At 31.7% G+C, this 23,335-nt stretch overlaps 1 protein-coding gene across 11 annotated transcripts in view; it reads left to right on the top strand.

Moving 5' to 3' along the window:
• Positions 1 to 23,335, top strand: part of UBE2D3 (ubiquitin conjugating enzyme E2 D3) — a 51,670-nt gene that overhangs the window by 13,709 nt on the left and 14,626 nt on the right. For 9 of the 11 annotated variants that reach the window (XM_074273784.1, XM_074273786.1, XM_074273790.1 and 6 more), the window contains 2 exons: positions 20,492 to 20,555; positions 20,642 to 20,673. In XM_074273784.1, the coding sequence (XP_074129885.1) occupies positions 20,492 to 20,555; positions 20,642 to 20,673 (96 nt within the window). Of the gene's footprint in view, positions 1 to 12,340; positions 12,440 to 20,491; positions 20,556 to 20,641; positions 20,674 to 23,335 lie in introns of those variants that run through there. The other 2 variants (XM_074273792.1, XM_074273789.1) reach the window with 2 other exon arrangements.

A 23,335-nucleotide genomic window follows, 5' to 3' on the forward strand; every position in this document is an offset into this window, starting at 1 on the left:
TGAAAGAAAAAAAAAAAAGTCTGGCTATGAACTCAGCCTTCTCTGAAACTAAGAATGGAAAGAAGTTACTGTGAAAAATTTTGATGTAATAACTGAAAAGAAGCTTTGTTTGGAGATCTATCTAAAACCAAAAACTAAAAGTAGTTGTTTAAACTAAATCTATATCAGATGTCCACTTAGTAGCAAGAATATATTTTTTTAAATTTTAATTGGATGTACTAATATTTTAATATAGCTTTGTTTGGCAAGGCCCAACTTATTTCAAAAATGGAAGATATATATGTATTTTATATATATGATTAGTAAATGTACATTTCTTTAGTGCTAAGGAGAATACTTATTTCCCATTAAAGTCTTGTTTTTAGATCTTGACCCTGCTACTTAACTAGATGTCTGAAACTTAAGGCAAATTACTTAACCTTAGTTTCCTCATTTGCAAATTCAGGAAGTTGACCGAGATGATTTCTAGGTTAAGTTGTAGCTCTTAACAATATAAATCTTGGAAGATTTTATTTTAAATAATTACTACTCACATCCTTAAAAGTTTTACGTATCTGCAGGACTCATTAAACAAGTAGGACTCAGGTGGTTGACTAAGGGAAAAGAATTGATTCACAGTTCAGCTTAACCTCACCTTCTACCTGAAAACTTTCTTGATTTCCTTGATCTTTTTTGCTCTTAGCTTGTATTTGCATTTTGTTTTGTTTTTATGCATTTACATAATGTTTTTCCTCCAATGAAAGGTAAGATTGGAATTAGAGTAAAAATGTTTGATTTTAGTACATTCTTAGCACATATGGCACAAAGAGGAAATGCATGTCAATTAGTGTAGTTTAGATATTTCTGAATATTCACTAAACTTAAGAGTTTCACATACAGTTCTATTCACAAGGAGTTGAACTTGGAATTGATGGAACTTTGACATGTCATCTACTCCAGATGTCAAAACTCTGTGACCCAAGTGAAACCCAAAGATTAAAATGTAATTGGGAAATGTTTAACAACAAAAAAAAAAATCTTTAAAGGCAATAGAACACAATGTCTTCTGAGTTCACTTGTAAACCTTAGGGAATCTGTTTGAGTGAATGTGTACATACACATATACTCCAATTTAACCCCATGAATTTTGATTTATGACAAAGGACATTCTAAAACCTTAAGATATCCAAGTCTACATGTACTTTTAAGTATGAACAATTTTATTTTATTTAGGCAATTTAAACATATCTTAACATATGTATAGTATGTGTATATATATTATGATATATGTATAATATGAAAGAACTAAAAGTCAAGACATTCAGTTACTTACCTAGTAATAGTTTTGCAGAGATTGAGCATGAATATATAGTGAAAAAGGACTGGATTTAAAGTTAGTATTGTTTTTTGCCACTTAATCTTTTACTAATACTTATTCTTAGATAAGTAATTTTTTTGTGGCCTGTTTATGTGAAAAATGAAGCAACTAATAAGGTTCTTTGCAATTCTGATGTCTCTTAGTCTATAAACATCTTTGGAACAAATTACAAAAGAACATTTAAAGAATATGTAGCAATTTACAAGTCAGAAAATCAAAGGGTGATAGATGACTTGCCCAAGATGACACAACTAGTCATTAGCAGAGATGGGACTTGGAATAGATTATTTTCAGTCCAAGTGTTCTTTACAGACATATTACACATTGCCTTAGTCTGGTAGTTTTTCACAGACTTATACTTTAGATTGGTACTACTACAAAATTTGACTATTTGTTCTGTTGGAGGAATTCAATTTGAAATGAATTCTGTTTTCAAAGCCAACAAGTATTTAATTGCTATCTATCAGATATTGTGCTTGTGTTTTTATTTAAGCTGTCCAAATAAAGATTTGAGACAGAGAACCAACCTTCAAAGCCAGGAAGAGTTCTAGTTCCTTCTCTTACAAATACTTAGTTGTGTCAAATCTATATAGTAATATAGGGATTACCTTGTAGTACTTCAGCCAAACTTAATTATATCTTCTACCTAGTGGTCCAATTCATCTTCCAAAAGCAAAAGTGTGACCCATATTACTCCTCCTGAATTTCATAAACTAATGGCTCCCTGTTACCTTCTGAATGTAATAGAAGAGAATGGGAAAGAAATGAATATTTAGTACCTAATATTTTCTAAATACCCTTAAGCACTTTTATCTGATCTTCACTGTCATCCCTGGTGATAGATTTATGCTTGTTGTTATTCCTACTTATTGTGGAAACTGAGGCCAGGGCCTTAATTTCCCAAGGGTCACACAGCAAGTAAGTGTTTAGAGGTTGAATTTGAATTCTGATAATGACTCCATGTTGACTCTTAAGGACTGGGCCTTCCCCACCTCCAAATCTCTTTCTCCCCATCCCCTCTATCAGCCATTTAAAAAAAACTCCCATTGCATCTAATAAACTCGTTGCTTAGCTGTTGCTTGAGACTATGGAGTGCTAAAATTGATATGTGAGTAGTTATTAGAAGCAACCATAGCAGTATAGATAGATCTCAAAGCTGGAAGAGGAGAATGATATGAGATAGTAAAAAGCTTTGAATGTCAAACAAAACATCCTGTATTTGCTCCTGTAGTTGAGAAGTTACTGGAGAGTTTATTGCTGGATTAGAGGTGACATATCTCTGTGTTAGGAAAATCACTTAAGGGGCTGAATAGAAAGACATTATGCAGAACTAAGTTCCAACACTCTACCTTCCTTACCCCTATTATAATAATTAAGGTGAGAGGTGATAAGAGGAGAGCTGAACCTAAGTAATGACAGTATCAGAGGAAAGAAAATGGTGTATTAGAGATGTTGCAAAGATGAAATAGGTCTTTGCAACAGCTTGGAGTGGGGAGTTGGGGAGGGTGAGTGGCAGTAAGATACTGTATATGCCTCTTCAAGATTATAAATTCTCTGAAAGGCAGTGATTAATATTTGAATTGAGCAAGAAGAATTAACTAAGTTAGAATGAATTGGACTTTCTTTGTACAGGTACTATAATAGTGTAAATTAGTTTTAATTAAGGATTGGGTAGTCTAGGCTCAAAACCAATCTTGAAGAAAGTGATATTTTAGTGTCACTGTGACTGAACTGAGCATATTGTTTTTCAAACCCTCTTCTAGCAGTTCTGGAACCTACACTACCCATGTATAAATTGGGTGGATGAACTGGATAAAGAATGGCATTTCTTAAATTTTCCAATGGATGTTATTTTCCTTCACTGGATTTGAAATTTGATAAGTTTTTTATCTTTGTCTGAATATGTTGTAATGTATGAGTTTAATAATAATAAGCTTTTTTGTCTGTGACTTTTCCTTAAAGTGTTCATATGAATTTGTTTTAGCAATAACTCTTCTAAGGCTCACTTTTTTCACCTTCTAATGAATACAGAACTTATCTTTTCCTTTTTCAGTGATCTTGATGCAAATTATTTTCTCTCACTTTTTACTTATCCAAATTTACCTTTTGTTCAGTTGTTTTTGATTGCATTTGAACTGATGCTCTTAAAAAAACCCTTCATTTAAATTAAGCAATTTAGTTTTTGGTATGTGGTTTCCTTGGAATGGAAATGTTAAATTGAAATTTTTGCGTTTAACCTTGGCTATCAAATTTAGAGCCTATATATCAAGTTTCCTACTTTAATACTTTGCTTTTCTATACTTGAAAGTTGATTGCTAGTAAAAAATGTAAAAGAAATGAATCAGATGCAAATATAAAATAAATGCTGCACAATTTCTCTGCTAATCTTTAAGACCCGTCATAAAGTTATTTTTCCTTTTGTGTTGTGGATTTTTTTTTTTTGAAGTCAATTATTGAGTACTTTAAATAGTAGCTTTCTAAGAATAACAGATATAATTAAGCATAAAATACAATTTTAATCCTCCACTTTATTAATGTTTATATCCTCCAACTGAAGTCGGATTTCACTCAAAGTATTCTTGTGTATCTATGGCTTTCTTCTGTTTTTATTTGGGGGAGTGGATAATTTCTTTTTGTTTGAAAACTGTCAACAAGATTGAGGCTAGTTGAATTTGAAGGTGAATTTGATTTTTAAATCGGTGTTATTCTGGTTATCACTGAAAACAGTAGTGGGCTTAGTGCCATAAACCAAGCAATTTAGAGCTGAAAGAAATTTAGTCCAAAGTGAAGTGTGATTTGTAATTTCAAGTCACCCAGGTAGTAGAACCTGGATATAAGCCCAGATAGACTGACTCCAAAGCTAACCTGCTTTTTTTCATTCACTTTGATAATTTTCGGCTCTTATTACTATCTCTATGACCTTGAAGCTATACAAGCCTGTATTCCTCTAGCTCCTCATCCCTTGAAGGCAGCATTTCCCTCTTAGGTTTTTTGTCCTATCCAAGTTTTTTTTTTTTCTTTTGTTTGTTTCTTTTTAAACATGAGTGAAAAATGTCCTAATGTTCAACTGTCATCCTACCAAACCAGGGAAAGTTTTAGGTGTCTTACCTGTATAATTTATATATTTTTCCATTTGTCTTTTTAGCCATATGAAATAGAGAAGTATGTGTTTCTTTGAGTCCTGAAAATATTTTAAAAGCTTGAGTTAAAAAACATTATTACTAAATTTGTCAGCATATAATGACCAAATATAAACCTTAGTACTTAATTTTCTCAATGTTTTGAAGTACTGGTTTATTAATTAGTACTTCAAACTAGCGTTTAAAATGGGATTTAGTTAAACTTCAGAACTAGTGTCATTTCAAATTCTAATGCAGCTTTATAATTTTTTTAATTAAGGACTTTGTCTTCTCTTTAATTATGTAGATACAGGGATTTGTTTCTATTTGAATTTGACTCCAGTGATTTTAAAAAAGGGCCCACAGATTTTAGACAAAACTTGAATGGAAATTAACTGGTTTATCTAGGAATCAAATCAGTTTCTTTAGCAGTCTTATCAGTTTGTGGGGAGTTGAGGGAGTGTTACGATTTTTGAGATGCTAAGCCACAAACTTTTCCAGAAACCATTTTTGATATTTTTTCCTTGAAATCAGTTTTATCAGTTTATATCTGACTTCTAATTTTTCTTTCCCCTAAAGTCTTTCTCCTTTTTAGAAAACTGTTAAATCTTTAGAATTAATAGAAACTTAGCTGAAACTAATTACTTTTTATGAAGCTGGTCGTGTTGGATTTTTATAATGGTCAGTGAAGATATAATTAAATGTTTTTTCTTAATGTAGGTATTGTTTCTATATTTAATTATTTCAAAATGACTTCGGTTTTTTATTTAATATTCTGTTTTCCCTTAGTTCATGTAAAAGCAATTAACATGTTTTTAAAATTTTGAGTTCCAAATTTTTTCCCTTCCTCCTTACCTTCTATCTTAAGATTTTACACATGTAGTCATGAAAAACATTTCCATATTAGTCATATTGTAAAATAAAATAAAATCTTCCCAATCCCCAGCCCTGTCCCCCTCCCCCCCCCAAAAAAAATAAAGCCTTGAGAAAAAAGTTTTTAAAAAAAGCTTCAATCAGTAGTCAGACACCATCAATTCTTTGTCTAGGGATGTATCTAGCATTTTTTATTTGTAGGTTCTTCAGAGTTGTCTTGGATTATTGTATTGCTGAGAATAGCTGTCATTATTGTTACTTTGTACCCAATACATTTTACTTTGCATCAAAGTCTTTTCAGGTTTTTCTTAAGAGTATCCTGTTCATCATTCCTTCCTTCCTTCCTTCCTTCCTTCCTTCCTTCCTTCCTTCCTTCCTCCCTCCCTCCCTCTCTCCCTCCCTCCCTCCCTCCCTCCCTCCCTCCCTCCCTCCCTCCCTCCCTTCTTTCCTCCCTCCCTCCCTTCCTTCCTCCCTCCCTCCCTCCCTCCCTCCCTCCCTCCCTTCCTTCCTTCCTTCCTTCCTTCCTTCCTTCCTTCCTTCCTTCCTTCCTTCCTTCCTTCCTTCCTTCCTTCCTTCCTTCCTTCCTTCCTCTTACTTTCTTTTTCTTTCTTTCATAGCTTTTTATTTTTCCCAAATACATGCAAAGATTCTTATGTTTCAGTTTTTTTCCCCTCTTCCCCTAGACAGTAAGCAATCACTATAGCTTGAAACATGTGCAATTCTTCTAAACATAGTTCCATGTTTGTTAAACTGTTAAGAAGTCAAATCAAAAGGGGAAAAAAAAAAACAAAAGAAAGAAAAAAACAAGCAAACCTCACCACCACCAAAAAAAGTGAAAATATTATGCTTTGATCCACATTTAGTCTCCATAGTTCTCTCTGGATACCTATTGTTCTTTCAATCACAAATCTATTGGAACTGCCTTGAATCACCTGCTGTTTATCATTTCTTATAGCACATAGTATTATTCCATCATAATCACATACCACAATTTGTCTAGCCATTCTCCATTTGATGGACACCCCTCAATTATCAATTCTTTTGCCAGCGGAAAAAAATCTGCTTTATAAACAGAATTTTTTTTTTTTTTTAAGTCTCTTTGGGGGGATACAGATCTAATAGTGGTAATTTTAGGTCAAAAGTTATGCAGTTTCATAGCCCTTTCACAACTCCATCAATAGTGTGTTAACGGCTCATTTTTGTTTTTCTGTCCTGTTGGCCAACTTAATAGGTATGAGGTAGTTCAGAATTGTTTTAATTTGCATTTCTTCAATCAATGCTAAATGTTTTTTCCATGTGGCTATAGATGGCTTTGACTATTTCATCTTAAAATGGCTCATTTTTTGGATCATTTGTCATTGGGCTTTCATTTTTCAAATTTAAATCGGTTTTCTTTGTGTTTGAGAAATGAAACCTTTATCAGAGAAACTTAATTAAATTTTTTTTTCTCAATTACTATGCCATATCCTTTCATTCTTCCTCTTCCATCTTCTTTATTCTATTCTCTCTCCTTTTCACCCTTTGCTTCTGATTAACCCCTTTCCTCAATCTACCCTCCCTTCTTTTTCACCTCTTCACTCCCCATGTCTCACTTCTTTTTATCCCTTCCCCTCCTTTTCCTGTAGAGTAAGATAGATTTATATACCCAGTTGAGTTTTTCCTTTTGAGCTAATTCTGATGAGAGAAAAGTTCATTCTCCTTTACTTCCCCCACCTCTCTTCCCCCTCCACTCTAAAAGCTTTTTCTTCTTATGAGATATTTACTCAATTCTTTCATTTTCCTCTTAACCTGTATATTCCTCTAACTTTTATTTATTAATTTTTTTTAGGTATTATTCCTTTATATTCAAGTCATCTGTGCCCTTTACATATATTCGTATTAACTACTCTAATGAGAGAGTTTCTGAATGATAAATATCATCTTTCCATATTGGAATGTAAACAGTTTTAACATTTTTAAGTCCCCTATGATTTTCTTTCCTATTAAAAGTTTTATGTTTTTCTTGAATCTTGTATGTTCAGCTCTGGATCAAGAATGTTGAAAATCTTTTGTTTAAATTTCCATTTTTCTCCTGACGGATTGAGTTCTTTTGCTTTCTATAATAATACATTCCAAGTCCTTTGATTCTTTAATGTAGAAGCTTCTAAATCTTGTGTTATTCTGATGATGGCTCCCAGATAAATTCTGACTGCTTGCAATATGCTCTCTTCACCTGGGAACTCTAATTTGGCAATAATATTACTGGGAATTTTCATATCAGTGAATTTTTTCAATTTCTATTTTACCCCCTGGTTACCCTCGGGCAGTTTCCCTTGATAATTTTTTGAAAAATAATGTCTAGGCTGTGTTTGATCTTGGCTTTCCCATAGTCCACTAATTTTTAAATTATTTCTCATGGATCTAATTTCCAGGTCATTTGTTTTTATAATGAGATATTTCACATTGTGTAGTATTTTTTTTTTTTCGTTCTTTTATTGTTTCTTGATTTCTCATTAAGCCATTAGCTTACATTTGCACAGATCTAATTTTTAAGGAATTTTCTGAGCTAGCTTTTTAACTTTTCCATTTGTCTAATTTCTATTTCAAAATGAGTTTTCTTCAGTGGATTGTTTTTTCCAGTTTGGCCAATTCTGATTTTTAAAGGAGGTATTTTCATTTGGCTTTTTGAATTTTTTTAATTATTTGACCTGGTCTGTTTTTTAAGTGTTATTTTCTTCAGATAGGGTGGGTGAGTGTGTGTGTGTGTGTGTGTGTGTGTGTGTGTGTGTGTGTGTGTGTGTGTGTGTCTTTTATCAAGCAAGCCATTGACTGATTTTTCATAATTTTCTTTTATTCTCATTTCTCTTCCCAATATTCCTCTCTCCCTTTCTTGATTTTCAAAACCCTTCCTTTTTGAGCTGTCTCTCTACCATGGCCCAAGACCAATTCATATTTTTCTTGGAGGTCTTGGATGTAGGAGCTTTGGCTTTGTTGCATTTTCTGAGCATTTTGATCTTCCTTTTCTGTAGCTTTCTGTGGTCAAAATTTTTTTCCCTTTTCCCATTTTCCCAGGTTGTTTCTTGGCTTTTAACTCTTGAAGAAGAGTTTTGCTTCCAGGTTGATGGACAGCACTGATACTTCTAGGGACTTCTGAGTGACCAGAAGCACCCTTTTTTGCCTTGGGACTGTGATGAGGGTCCCCACTTCAGTGACGCTTACAAGCCCTGGTAGTGGTAGTGTTAGTGTTCTTCCTCACCCTGGATTGCCATCCAGGTCTATGACTTGGATCTGAATATGGCAAAGCAAAAGAATTCTGGACTGCAAATTCTAGAAGTAGTGGTTGCTTTTGCTGATTTAATGGTGGCTCCCAGGATCTGCTTCTGGTTTGCTGGAGCTGAGTGAGGCTTTGTTGCCCAGGCTTACACTGGACTGTGCTCCTCTTTCATCCAGATGTAATAAACCTTTCCTGCGGGAAAATTATTTCACTTCTTCCTTTTGTGGGTTCTGCTGCTCCAGGAATGATTTATGACATTCTTTAAATCTATAGGGAGTCATTTGGGAAGAGCTCAGGCAATTTTTTTTTTTTTTTAACTTTTAACATAAACTTTAAACAACTTTTTTGTATGTGGTTACCTCTGCTCTTTCATCATATCACCTGTATCCTTCCTGCCCATTGAGTGTTTTAATGAACCCACCTCACCAGTTGAGGTGGGGGAAAAGCATAGGAAAATAAAACATCACAAAAAATTAGTTATTTCTTCGAGTGGCACGTGTACCTAAAACTTAAAAATAAGTTTTTCATCAACATTTTATACTTAACTCATAATTATCCTGTTTCTTTTCATTGTGATTTTTAATTTTTGGTTGTCCTTGGCTATTCCTCAATAGAAATATGAGCCTCTTTTTTTCTTCACTTTTCTGTATGCCCTTATCACTGTGTGAAACTTTATTGTTACTGAAAGGCAAAAGCAAACATGTAGGCACTCATCATCTTAGTGGTCTTCAGTAGTAGAAAAAATTACTGATGTAGGTAAATAGAAGGATGATCGTAAAACTGAAGGAAAAAAGGTGAATCCATAATTAGAAATATGAGAAATTGTCAACAGGCATTGACTTTATGTTTTGTTTAGAATGTTTTTTAGAATTGCTCTTTGGATTTAAGATATCCTTTCAAAATAGAAATTTGTAAAGCTAATTTTAAATTTGGGGCAGTCATGAGGTCTGGTAATAAAGTGGATCAAGAGCTGGTTTTGTGAGTCAGAAAAATCTGGCTTCCTGGTCTTTTTTATATAGGCACATCTTATGTAATAGGGTCTTTGGTCTTTGTAATATGGTCTATGTAATAAGGTCTTTTAAAATTAAGTTTTATTTTATTTTTGAGTTAAGATCAGCTTGCTTGCAAAATTTCAAATCACTTTCTCTCCCCTTTTCTCCCTCTTTCCTCACTGTACATTGAGAAATCAAGAAAATGAAACCCCTATTACAAACATGTACAATCAAAAAAAAAAAAAAGCATTTTTTACATTGACCATGTCTAAAAATATTGGGAGGGAGGGGAGAAGAGAAAGAAGTATAAGAGAGCCAAGTGAATTCAGTAGTTGAGTTAACTTGTATCTAACCTTTCTTTTAGGGGAAAATGTTAATTAAAGGGTTCCTTGTTTGGATCATTTTTATAAGTCAAAACAAATGTCACTTTTAAAAGTAAATTATATTCTTCATTGCTGAGTAATTAAAATCCTTAAGTTTGATCTCAAAGAAGAGATAGGCTATCTTTTTTCCTTTGGAAAGGTGGTGTCCTGCAAGTAATCTATGTGCTGTCAAACTTGGTATCTTATTTTTGCTGAACTTTTTTAGTTACAGTAGGAGATATATGGGATATATGTGGAAATAAAGGAGATATGAAGATTAAATATAACAATAAAATTTACATATTTTAATTCTCGTGTTTTTATATCTTTTATATTTCTTTTGAATCTACTCCTCTAATTCAAAAAATTAGAGTCTGGCTTAATATGTTGCTTTTTTAATACTCATTATCCCTGCCTTTGTAAAAATAGGGAGGGAAGGAAAATAGGTTTCATTTTTAGTTGTTACATATGTGGCTTATAAAAGTAGTGACAAATTATAGATTCTTCAGAGAAGTGAATTATTTTAAAATTTTGTTGCATAGTAATAATTAGCATAGGTATGTGAATATCAGGAGGCAATGCATTTAAATGCTTTGTGTTTGGAGCAGAATATAGGTTTTTAAATTTTTAGTAATTTTTGTAACATGATTTCATTTAGGCCTACTTAAGCTAGTCACTGATTGTCTTAAAACTTAAGTAAAAAACAAACCTTTGGATGATTGACTTTTATTTGTGTTGGTATTATGGAATAATGACTATATTTGGAAGTTGAACTTTGTTTTAAATTTTATGGATTTTGAAAAGAAAAATGTTCAATTTACTTATGACCTTTTTATTATATGGTATATTTATAGTAGTAGTTAATATATCTTAAAGTTATCCCAATTCTATAACAAGTTTTTAATTTATTTTAAATACTCAAGGACAAACTGTAGAATTTTTTTTCAAAAAATCATTGAAATTTTCCCCTTAAATCTAATTTCTATATTATAGAAAGTAGATCATAGGTCATGATATAAAGTTGGTATAAAAGTCAAATTTATTGTTTCAACATTTTATTTCTTTTTTTCTCTCTCTTTTTTTAAACATCCTTTGTATTTCCCGTTCAATCCAAACACATCTTCCAAGAGAGTTGGTTTGAGACTTGGAGGTCAATCTAGTCCAACCCTTCTGGTTGTATTTTTCTAAGGTTATACTGAGAAGCTTTTAAATGTCAGGTAGGTTGTGAAGAAAATTATCTTTTGCATTTAACCTGTCCTTAAAAACTAATACTTAGTATTTTAGTATTGTTATATGTAGCTTTTTGAGAGTATTATACCATTTTAAAAATGAAATTGACTGAAATGTCTCTGTCACTTAACTATTTTGCTTTAGCCCAGAACTTTATAGACATTGCGTTTCTTGTTTTGCACATCTGAAGATTGGGACAGAATATTACAGAATATAAGTTAATGATATATAATTCAGTAGTTTTGTATGAGCTTTGTGGTTATAAAAGAATTTAGAGAAATCCTGTGATGTTTTGTTAACTAAAGTAATTGTTAATGCTGAGCTTTTGATTTTTCTAGTGATTTTTCTTCACTGGCTTCAAGCATCTTTAGAAAATAGAAAATAACTTGGTTACATCTTCATTAGAAAAACATTTCATCACAGAAGTAATCGTTTTTGGTGTTTAGAATTTGTAAAATCTAGGATAATACTTTCTAATATGTAAATTGCAAGTGCTATCTGACTTTTTAAATTTTAATTTCAATATCCCTTTTCCTTACCATTTAAAAAATTGGACAAATCTCTCTCTCTCTTTTTTTTTTTTTTTTTGAGGCTGGGGTTAAGTGACTTGCCCAGGGTCACACAGCTAGGAAGTGTCAAGTGCCTGAGACCAGATTTGAACTCAGGTCCTCCTGAATTCAAGGCTGGTGCTCTATCCACTGCGCCACCTAGCTGCCCCAACAAATCTCTTTAAAGAAATAGTATACAATTTTCATAAAGTCAATCATTTAATAACTCCACCCTTCTACAATACTTAAAAAAGGAATCTTGATTCTTCTGGTTTCTCTCTTAACCACCTATCTATATTTATTCATTTATATGCAGCTCATATCCATGCCCTATAAATCAGTCTACAGCAGGAACTTCTGTTCCTCTTGATATAAGGATAACAGTGGAATATAGGCTCTCTATTTGTTGTCTCTTTTAGGAACTCATTTTTTGTGATTCTACATTTTTCTTGCATTACACTTATGTAAAGTTCTTTATTGATTGTATGTTACACCCAATTTATGCTTATTGTGGCCAATCTACAAATTTGAATTCTAATGGCATAGCATTGATTATTAGTAAAAGGATATTGTTGTTTAAAAAGATGGGTCTTTGTTTTAGGGAGAAGCTTGGAGATGTAAAGATGTAGGGAGGAGCACTGAACCAAGGACAATCATGTGTGGTCAACTTAATCTACACCCCTTCCCTCCCCTCTCCCCCAATAGGTAGGTCTTCCAGCTGATTGTGTATATCAAAGTCTGGATATGTTAACATTGGGTACACCTTTGAGAATATTTAGGCTGATTTTGGAGTGATTATGGATCTAATTTAGTAGACTACATTGTTTCAGGACTTGATAGAATTAGTACAATGTTATCTATACTCAAGAGCAAGATACACCTAAAGTCTAGGTAAATATTGGCTAATACTCAACATAAATGCAGGTCATAAACCTAGAAATGATGATTAATAAAATATAGAAAATGGAATTTAAACATTCTTGGAAGTTTTTCACTTTATCTTCATTCCACACAAACTCAAAACTAAATATTTTAAAAGAATCTCTCAAAGCCCACACCGCATAAAGGGAATCATTCCTTCCAATAGAATTCCTCACTAGTCCATATAGCAATGAAAAAAACACCCTTTAGCCAAGAATATATGTTACTGTTTTATGCCTTTATGATATTAACATTTAGTGAGTTATCTTAAGTTATTTTTTGATACTTTTCATGAATCTTTAGGATTTTGACATTTAAGATCATTGTTTTAGTCTTTAAAAGTGGCTTATGGGGCAGCTAGATGGAGAAGTGCATAGAGCACCAGCCCTGGAGTTAGGTGGACCTGAGTTCAAATGTCATTTCATATACTCAACACTTTATTAGCTTTGTAACCCTAGACAAGACGGCTCTTCCTACTTTTATTATCCTATGGCATTTTTGTCATACATACACACACACCCCTTTATTATTATTAGTCCTCCTGTGGACATGAATTTATATTTCACTGTCTGGCGAGTTATATAAGTCCTCATAGATATTTCCCATTTTCAAATAATCATTTGTTTTATCCTTGAAGTGTGATGAAGATGATTTCTTGCCAAAGTTATGGAAAATTATTTCATCTTCTCACTGTTTTATGAGACAGTGCCACTTAAAATTTTTCATTATCTTAAATAGGTCAAGTTGAAATTGCCATGTTTTTTTTTTTTTTTCATTTTTTCCAATATGATTTTGTATATTATCTCTTGCACACATTTGAGTAAGTCAATTCAGAAATGACAATTTAGTTCTTCACACAAAATAATAAATATAAAAGACTCTTGTCATGTATTAACAAAATGACTTAAAATGGAATTTACCAAATTATTTTATGATTATAATTACAATCTTTTGGGAGGCTATTAAAACTTCATCTAAACCTAAAGTGGTTTCTAGGATTGCTAACTTGAAATTTTCACTTTTACTTCTTCAATGTCCAAATAACTACTGTTAAAGTAAATCTTGGCAAAAGAATCATCCCTGGGCCAATATGCTTTACTGGTGGCCATACTTTCATTTTATTTAGTTGTAGAAATCACTTAAGTAGTATTTCTTCCCCTCCTCCCCCCTTACAGATCAAAAAAATTTTAGTGTTCATTTTTACAATATTTTGAATCTGAATTTTTTCTTCCTTATGGGGCCATGTTTTTTTAATATCATCACCATTTCCCTTATGTCTATCTTCACTTGGATTCCTGGAGTGTTAAAATATATACTAATGTACTTTTGAGGGTTTTGAGGATTTGTTTAATAGTATGATCTTTTATTTACTAAACTATAATTCTATATCCATTAAAAATATTAAGTAGCTTCAAGGTTCATTTTGGTTACAGTTTTGTTTTTTAATAATTGAAGTTGTGGTGTGTCTTTTGGTATTCAATTTCATTCCTTCCCCATAGTTTTTTTAATAAGAACATCTAATTCTGTGGGCAATGTAGAACTTGTTTCCTGAAGAATAGCCTATAATGATGTTAGTTCTGTCTTTAATTTCTAGGAGTAAATCAAATTTGAAATTAAAAAATACATGAATTGGCAGGAATGGCATTATTATTGGTAATTGTCTTTTATGACTCTTTTGTATATTTGACATAATAAATATATGAAAATTTATTCAGGCAGTTAAGAGAATTTCCATTCACTTATTTATTTATTTATTTATCTATTTATTCATTCATTCATTCATTCATTCATTCATTCATTCATTTATTTAGGTTTTTACCTGAGGCTGCGGTTGTGACTTGCCCAGGGTCACACAGCTAGGAAGTTTTAGTGTCTGAGATCAGATCTGAACTCGGGACCTCCTGAATTCAAGGCTGGTGCTCTATCCACTTCACCACCTAGATGCCCCAAGAGAATTTTTAAATCTGAAAAACAAACCAAAAGTTTTCTTACTGTCTCATACTTCATGTCTAGTAACCAGTCATAATAAAGAAATCTTTCACTATAAATAAAAGGAGAAACATAGAATTTTCAACTATATAATAATGTTTCCTGATACCCCAGTATGGTTTTTATTCCCAGGCAGTAGGGTACATGCTACATTAGCAATGTGTGAGATAATTAAATTGTAAGTAGCACCTTCTATTTATGAGCATAATACTACCTGGGAGGAAAAGAAAATTTGTTCTGACATTGGGCATTGGATTTTTTTCAGATCATTAGAGAGATTTAATTTTTTAAAAAATTAATTATTTCCTCATTTTTAGGTTCCTGTCATTGGTATGGTCCTACCAGAATAGGGGCATTTTGAGTACAGATGAGCATGATAGATTACACTTGTTTGTCTCAGAACCAAGTAGCCAAAATGTTAATAAGTTTGGCCCTTACATCAAATGATCCTAGGGGAAAGAAAAACCTGTTTGGAAGAGTGTGATTTTCATTAGTTGAGATCATACCTGTCCTAATGAAGTAACAAGTCTTTAAAAGTATTTGAAGTAAGGAGTAAAAAAAAAAGTCATATATTTAGATCTGTTATCTAGGTTTTATATATGTGTGTATATGTGGGCCCAGATAAACACACATATTTAAATGATTTTATAATTTCCTTTTATTTGCCTCTTGAGAGTACCTAGATAATGTTAGACCTTTGACCCACTTGTCCAGGATCCTGTAATGCTTTTAAAAAATTCCTTAACTTATGTTAGAATCATTGTAACTTATTAGCATAAGAAACAACCCAGAGGTTGGTTCTGTAAAGAAAAACAATATGGAGTAATTTATAGTTGTGTATTTTTTTAATATAGTCTTTGAAAAACTGTTAACTTCTATGGTAGGCTACTGTTTTTATGAAAGCACTTCTAATCTCCAATGTTTCAAGGAAAGGTAGAATTTGAGAGAAGTACTGAAGGATTTCTTTTGTGTAATAACCTTCACTTATAGCTCTCTTCTTAGTGCTTATGACATTTTCCCTTCTACTTTAACCTCTCCTTTGTCTGATGACAGGATGCTCTAGTGAGAGTGATATATTTGAAGTCCAAATTTCAAGTTTAATGTTCTCAGGCCTATTAGAGTTATTACATTTAGACACATAGCTTATATGCTATTTGGACTTAGTTTTAGATGATATCTATGGTTACTTACAAGTTTCTAAATCCTATGATTTCAGCTAATACTTTTGAAATAAGATAACCATATATTCCCCATATGTTTTGCATATAAGTGGGAACCCAGTAAATATGTATTGATTGATAATAACTCAATAATAAACTGGTGTTTATTTTCTAACTATTAGGAGAGTATTCAATACCTTTTCTTTTCTTTTATTTATTTGTTCTTTTTGCTGAGGGAGTTGGAGTTAAGTGACTTTCCCAGAGTCACACAGCTAGGAAGTGTTAGGTGTCTGAGGCCAGATTTGAACTCAGGTTCTTCTGATTTCAGGGCTGGTGCTCTAAACACTGTACCACTTAGCTGCCCCATCAATAGCTTTTAAATATGAGAAATATATTAACAAAGAGAGAGACATTTGCTATGATAACACTTTTTTAAAAATAACAATTGAACTGAATAAAAAAAATGTGGAAATAAGTCCCAAATAAACCTTTTTTTTTTTTTTTTTTTAAGTAATCTTTAATTTTATTTTATTTTGGTCTAGATTACCTATGCTTTTGTGGTCTTATTAAAAAAATCTTTTCTCTTTTAAAAGTAGTTGTAATCAAAATCAGTGTACTAATGATAAATCACTAATTCTTGGTTTGGGTATTTCTTAATGGTATAAATTTTTCCAGATCCGGGGCAGCTAGGTGGTGCAGTGAATAGAGCATCAGCCCTGAATTCAGGAGGACCAGGGTTCAAATCTGGTCTCAGACACTTAACACTTCCTAGCAAGTCACTTAATCCTAGTCGGGGGGAGAGGGTAGAGATTAAAAAAAATTTTTTTTCCCAATCCAAATTGCAAATTCTTTGTAGCATTTTATTCCATTCACTAAATAGATTAGTTTATTTAGGCTGTTCCTCAATAATTGTAAAATCAGTATTTTTATATGTACAGGTCCTAGATCAAAAAGTATTAGCAAATTTTATTGCTCCTCTTACTGTATGTTGCCATGTTGTTGTCCAAAAGTGGATATTCACCTGCATCTATTGTCAATAATGAGTTCATATAAAGTAAATTATTTCTTCTTATCCTGTGATATATATATAGGAGGTAGGATAATAAGCTGACCACTGAAGGTCTTGACTTTTCTTGAAACTACTATTGAAAGACAGACTAAAATGGACACTTTTAAGCATTTTTGCCTATTATTGGATTATAGTTATTGGGAAATGCATTTGTATGTACTTCATTTTTGATGAAATGTAAGCTGCTGGGTAACTTGTATGTTTTTAAAAATAAAGATTTTATTACTATTATGAACTATTATTACTATTACTATTTTAATTTGTTATTGCTTAGTATTTTCTTTTAGTTAGCTTTGTCACTAAATAACCATTTTGATAATTAAAGCAAATAAATTTGTAATTCTACATCTTTCGGGCACAAATTTAAGTTAAATTTTCTTTTTTTGAGAGGATGTTCTACTTGTCACCTCTAAGTAGTAACTGCAGGAGGTGTCTCCAAATTTATTAACTTTTATTTCAACTTTGAGAACCTGCATTTCCATGGAAGTTTAGCTCAGTGGCTACTCACTTAATCTAAGTCTTTTGTTTGGAAAGTCTCCATTCATATCCTGGTTTTTCTAGTACATGAGGTAATTTATTATTGTTGAATTAAAAGGATGTTTGTAATTAGCTTTGGAGAATAAACAAAGATTCTTGAAAGATTACAGTACCTTGCAATGCCAGCAAGAGTGGTCAAATATTAGAAGAGGCAGAGGCCATAATTGGGGAAATTCTGATGTGAGAACGAATTTAAGTTGAGGAAAGATTTAAAAAAAAAAAGTGTGTAGGCAAAATAGGCTTGAGAATTAATGGGAGACAGAAGGGTCCATTTTGGGTATAGTGTGAGTAATGCATATAGAAGATAGGAAAAGAAAATTGTATAAAATTAATGAAAGGAATTTTAAGTACTTTAGAAAGACAACCCTTACCCAGCTTGAAATTTTTAAAAATTCACTAATTTTCTTGGAAGTTTATACCCATTGTCTTTGTTCCCTGACCACTTTACATTGTCTTTGATACTTTACAGTCTGATTTCTGCTGCTTACCATTTTCTTCGTTTATCTCTAAAAAATTATCATGTGATCTTATTGTCAGATCAAATATATTTTTAGCTCTTGCTGTAAAATTTGATACTTAGATCATTCCCTTCTATCTTTATGTGCTTATTTTTGTTTTCATTGTTGGTCTTTTTTAATCATTCCTTGTCCTTTTTCTAACCAAATATATGGTGATTTTTGCCTAAATTTTTTTTCTCTTCCTCTTTGGATCTTAGGATCATAGCTGATGCAAGACACTATAGAGAATAATAAGAAAATCCTAGGAATAAACTGATTTGGGTCTTTGAATCTGAACCCATTCTTACTAAAAAAAATCTCTCTTGATAATGTCATTGCCACTCATTTTTCAACTCTGCCCATTATGTAGACCCTTAGATGAACATCTTCAGCTGTGCTCAGGATCTTTGTCTAGGTGTTCTTCCCGTTTAGCATCCTCAATTATGTGTTAGTAAAAATCAAACCTTTAAATATCTCTTACTCATAATTTTCCTGACTGATTTTGAGTCAGACATCACTATTCCACTGTTCATGTTCAAAACCATAGTGTTGTCTTGCATTTTTCTTTCTCACATATGTCATTCTTTCATTAAAGCTCATTTTTTAAAAGAGGGTGTTTTTTTTACATCCTATTTTCCCAGTACCATCATTGAGTTTTCATTATCAGCTGTCTCTACTCCTTTATTTTATTATTTTATTAGCTAATTTTCATTATAGGTAAAATGGTCATGCTAATCTACTACACAAAAATTACTTAAGGATTTCCCATGCTTATCTCATAACACTCTTTAATTACTTGCTATTTCAGTTAAATTGAATTCCTGTGTCACTGATTTGGGGCTGATTATTCTCTTAATAAAATCTCTCTTAATTTAGTATCTCACTTTTTCTCTTTAAAAACTTTTTTAAGACTGATGAGTGAACATGATGATCTTGTGTAAAAACGATTTTGGAAAAGTGAATTCAGCTTTTGTTTATGAATGGGTTTTTCAATACATAACAGTCTTTTGTTGATTCTGTTATTATATACATCTAGTATTGGAGGTCATTAGGTTTAGGTGTAAATGATCAGAATTGGCCTGAAAGTCAGGATGTCTGAGCAAGTTATTTAAACTTTTAAAACTAAAAATTCTGGAGATGGTATCCATCTTTTTGGTAGAGAATGTTCCTTATTAAGAACTCCTATACTGATGAAAACAAAGAGCTTGTCCTCCTTCCCCCCAAAATTGTTTCCTTATGAATTCTAGGCAATTGATTCCTAAAAGGAATTCTTTTACATGTAGCTTTAAATCATCAAGTATACATGTCTGGAATTTTTAAAAAATGGAAAAGTAAGCTAAGACCCAGAAACTTAAAAAGATAATAGTTATTTCTCTGTTGGTTTGGAGGAAACTAGGATAACATAGTTAAGAAAATGATCATGTGACAGAAGAAAAATGGGCTTTATGCTCTGGTAAAGAATATTGGAAGGTAATTACCATTTTGGAAATTGAGTTTATAAGAGCATAAAAATGTAAAATTATTTAATTGTATTAAAGCTGCTTTATGTCCTAGTAGTTAGTTCTATAAAAGTAACTTGTGGGAAATCATTTGTGTCATTCATGAAAGGACATAGAAATGAATGTTTCTATGTAACTTATTATATCAACCATAGAAAGTTGAGCAGTCTGCCTCAATACAAGATTTTTTTTTGTGTCTGTTTTCCATAAATGTTTATTCTCAGTATCACATGTAAAATAAGCTTCTTAATAATTCTGACCATAATTTATTATTATTATTATTATTTCTACTACATACAGAAGGCACTTAACTTTGAGTTTTCACAAGCATTACTTTATGTATGCCTTCTGGTAAATAAAAAGTTATTGTTTAATGAAATATTTCATACTCTTTAGAGAATTTCCAAAATTACAAGTTAGATATTGGCATTTTATTTTATGAAAGTGTAATCCTTACTTGGAAACTTTGACCTTTATACAAATTGGCATACAAGAGCATTCCTTCAATAAGGAGAGCTATATGTAGGAAGACATTAAGCCTAATAATAACATATATGAGAACTCTTTCAAGGGCAGCTAGGTGGCGTAGTGGGTAGAGCACCAGCCCTGAATTCAGAAGGACCCGAGTTCAAATGTGGTCTCAGACACTTAAAAACTTCGTAGCTGTGTGACCCTGGGCAAGTCACTTAACCCCAGCCTCAGGGAAAAAAAAAATAAGGATCCTTTCAAAAGCAGTGCATTAATAATCAAGTTTGAGAACTTTAGCTATATAAGGAATCAGTGATGGTAAGCTGACTTTGAAATGTAGTGAATAGAAAAGAGCAGCTACTGGCCCAAGGTTCTGATATTTCTATAGAGTCTACTATTATGAAAAATCTGTAGTAGCCACTTATTTTCTTATATACAGTACAACTATTGGGAAAGTTAAAATTGCCCTTGTTTAAATCTGCTATTTCTGTAAGTATTCTGTACTATTTCTTCATTGTCACCCATGGAATGGGAAGCCTGTAAAATTATTATAATAGATGGTATTTTTATTTTCATGTCTACATATTATCTTGACCTGTAATTTTCTTTCTATATAGGAACTTAGCGATTTGGCCCGTGACCCTCCAGCACAGTGTTCTGCAGGTCCAGTTGGGGATGATAGTAAGTGTTTTCCAAAACTTTGCCATTTAATTTGAAAATAGCATATACAATTTTTTAGATGATAACAAGAGTTTTTCTTTTTCTAGTGTTTCATTGGCAAGCCACAATTATGGGACCTGTGAGTATTGTAAAACTTTTTAAATGATGATTTTAATTGAAAATTCAATATTAATCTGGTTAGAATTTTAAATTACCTCTTTGCTTAATCAGGGTAGTAGTCATAAAAGTTTGTTTTTAAACAATAGCAATATTGCCTCTGAAGGAAATATCAGGTAATTTAAAAGACTTAATTCACAAATTTTAAATTCCATATTTGTGATCCATCTTCTTGTTAAGGTGTGGTACCTGTATGAAATGTCAAAACTTCTTTGACCTCAATACAGATGACCTTTATAGGTACAAAGCACACTCATAGCCTTTTCCTGGTATTTCTATGACAAATGATTTAAATAATTCTGACTTACCAGTGAGTCAGGCATTAATCAAAGGTGTTAATGCTAATTAAAATTTATGATAATTAAATTTAAGTATTTAACTACATAATTCTATTTAATAGTGTAAATGTAAAAAAATTTTTTTAGTAAACTTTTTAATCCAACTAAAATAAAGATATAATTCAGATTAAACTTCAAGGGAGTGTCAGTGTACACTATACTAAAATATGTTGTAGATAGCAATCTTTTGAATCAAGGTATTTCAGGATTTTATAGTGTCTTTTTATTTGAAGAGTGATTTTTCTGTATTAAAGAATTAGTATTACAGTAATATTGGATTTTGAATGTCACTTCCACTGATGATATTCTTAATATATAAATGATAGCTATTTTAAATAAATAGGTTCCTAGTCAGGAGTATCAGGAGCTAGTTATAGTCCTTTCCAAGTGAAACATACTGAATATCTTAACAGTCAGAATCTTTATTTGGAAGATTTGAGTACGTCATCTTAGCCAAAAGTTATTTTTATTCCCCTTCTACAAAAAAGATTCTTGTTAAGGGTTATTTCTATTCCCTTTTTACAGAAAAGATTCTTGTATAGTGTTGTTGTATAGTGTTGACATTCTGTGGTGACAGAAAAAAATTTATTTAGTTTTTTATATTGGGTACATATTTGATTATTCTAAACAGTTTTTGGAAATGTAAATATAAGCCTAAATTTGTTACCTTCAGCTTTTTTTCTCCCCTTAAATAGGGTAGTAGGATTACTTAAATGAAATTTTCAATAGTATTTTACTTTTCCAAATACATGAAAATATAAAATTTCAACATTTACTTTCTAAAACTTTCTCCCTACTTCCCTTATCTCTCCCCTCCCCAAGACAGCAAGCAATCTGATAAAAGTTAAATATGCAATTCTTTTAAACATATTTTCATATTTGTCATGCTGGGTAAGAAAAATCAGACCAAAAGGAAATGGAAAAAACTATGGTAAAGGGGTAAAAAAAGTCCCTCAAAAGGGTGAAAATACTGTATTGATCCACATTCAGTCTCCATAGTTTTCTCTCTGGATGTAGATAGTATTTTACTTCCCAAGTTTAATGGAATTACCTTAAGTCACTGCATTGTTGAGAAGAAGATGTTGATTGTCACATAGTTTTGTTATTACTGTGTACGATGTTCTGGTTCTGTTCACTTCCACTCAGCATCAGTTCATGTAAGTCTTTTCAGGCTTTTCTGAAATAAGCCTGCTTATTATAATTTTTTATAGATAATAGTATTCCATTAGATTCATGTATCATAACTTATCCAGCCATTCCTTAACAGATGACTATCCACTCAATTTCCAGTAATTTGCCACTACAAAATGAGCTGTTAAAATATTTTTGCACATGTGGGTCCTTTTCCCTCTTTTATGATCTCTTTTGGATAGAGACCTGGTAGACACTGCTAGATCAGATCAAAGGATATGTATAATTAAATGTAATTTTAAAAAAGTATTTTGGTGATACTAAATGTTAAATATATTATTATTAAAAATATATAAACATATGCACCCTCTATATAATAGCTTCCTGACAGTTTTTTTTTTCATATAAGAGTAGAATTTTGTGAAAAGCTAAAATTAATTTAAAATATGCTCAGTAAATATATTCACTAATGTGGTAAAGGAGATAGTCTAAATAATTCTTAGGTTTTATATTAGCTTTCAAAAAATTGGAATTCTGTAAAAACCACAACACTAAAAGTGTACTGGGGATTGTTTATAAGATTCTTTAGGTTCTTATGGTACCTTTTGCTCTATATGAAAACCACTTATATGGTGAAAGCATAGGAATAATTGAATAATAATTTTTAGTCACCAGAAAAGCCAACATTTATGCATATTTGAACCATAATAACTCTTTTTGGTTGGTTTTCATAATTGCATGAATTTTTTTTTTTTTAATAAAGTATATCAACATTTTCCATAAGATAGAAAATTGTTAAAACAGGTATTTTCTGTCATCTTTACTGGCATTAAAACTATTCCCATCAACACTTTCATATTAATGATGAGATAGGGAGAATGCTGATTGAGATGACTTCCAAAGCTTATCAGAAAATGAATACTACCGTTTTGAGACAAGTCAGTTCATAGAAATTTTACTCTGTAAAATAATAAGTTTTTGATTGATCTTTACTGCATCTAAAAGTTTAAATGCCAACTTGAAGTCAGCTCCCTAAGAGACATAATTTTTTGTGTCTTAACAAAATGCCGCTTGTATTCTCTGATTTCAAGAAATGGAGACATTACCTTGAAGCATTATGGGTGGTTCAAATAACTCAAGATGAATTCTATATAC

Source organism: Sminthopsis crassicaudata, chromosome 6, assembly GCF_048593235.1.
Source record: "Sminthopsis crassicaudata isolate SCR6 chromosome 6, ASM4859323v1, whole genome shotgun sequence".
Lineage (NCBI taxonomy): Eukaryota > Metazoa > Chordata > Mammalia > Dasyuromorphia > Dasyuridae > Sminthopsis > Sminthopsis crassicaudata.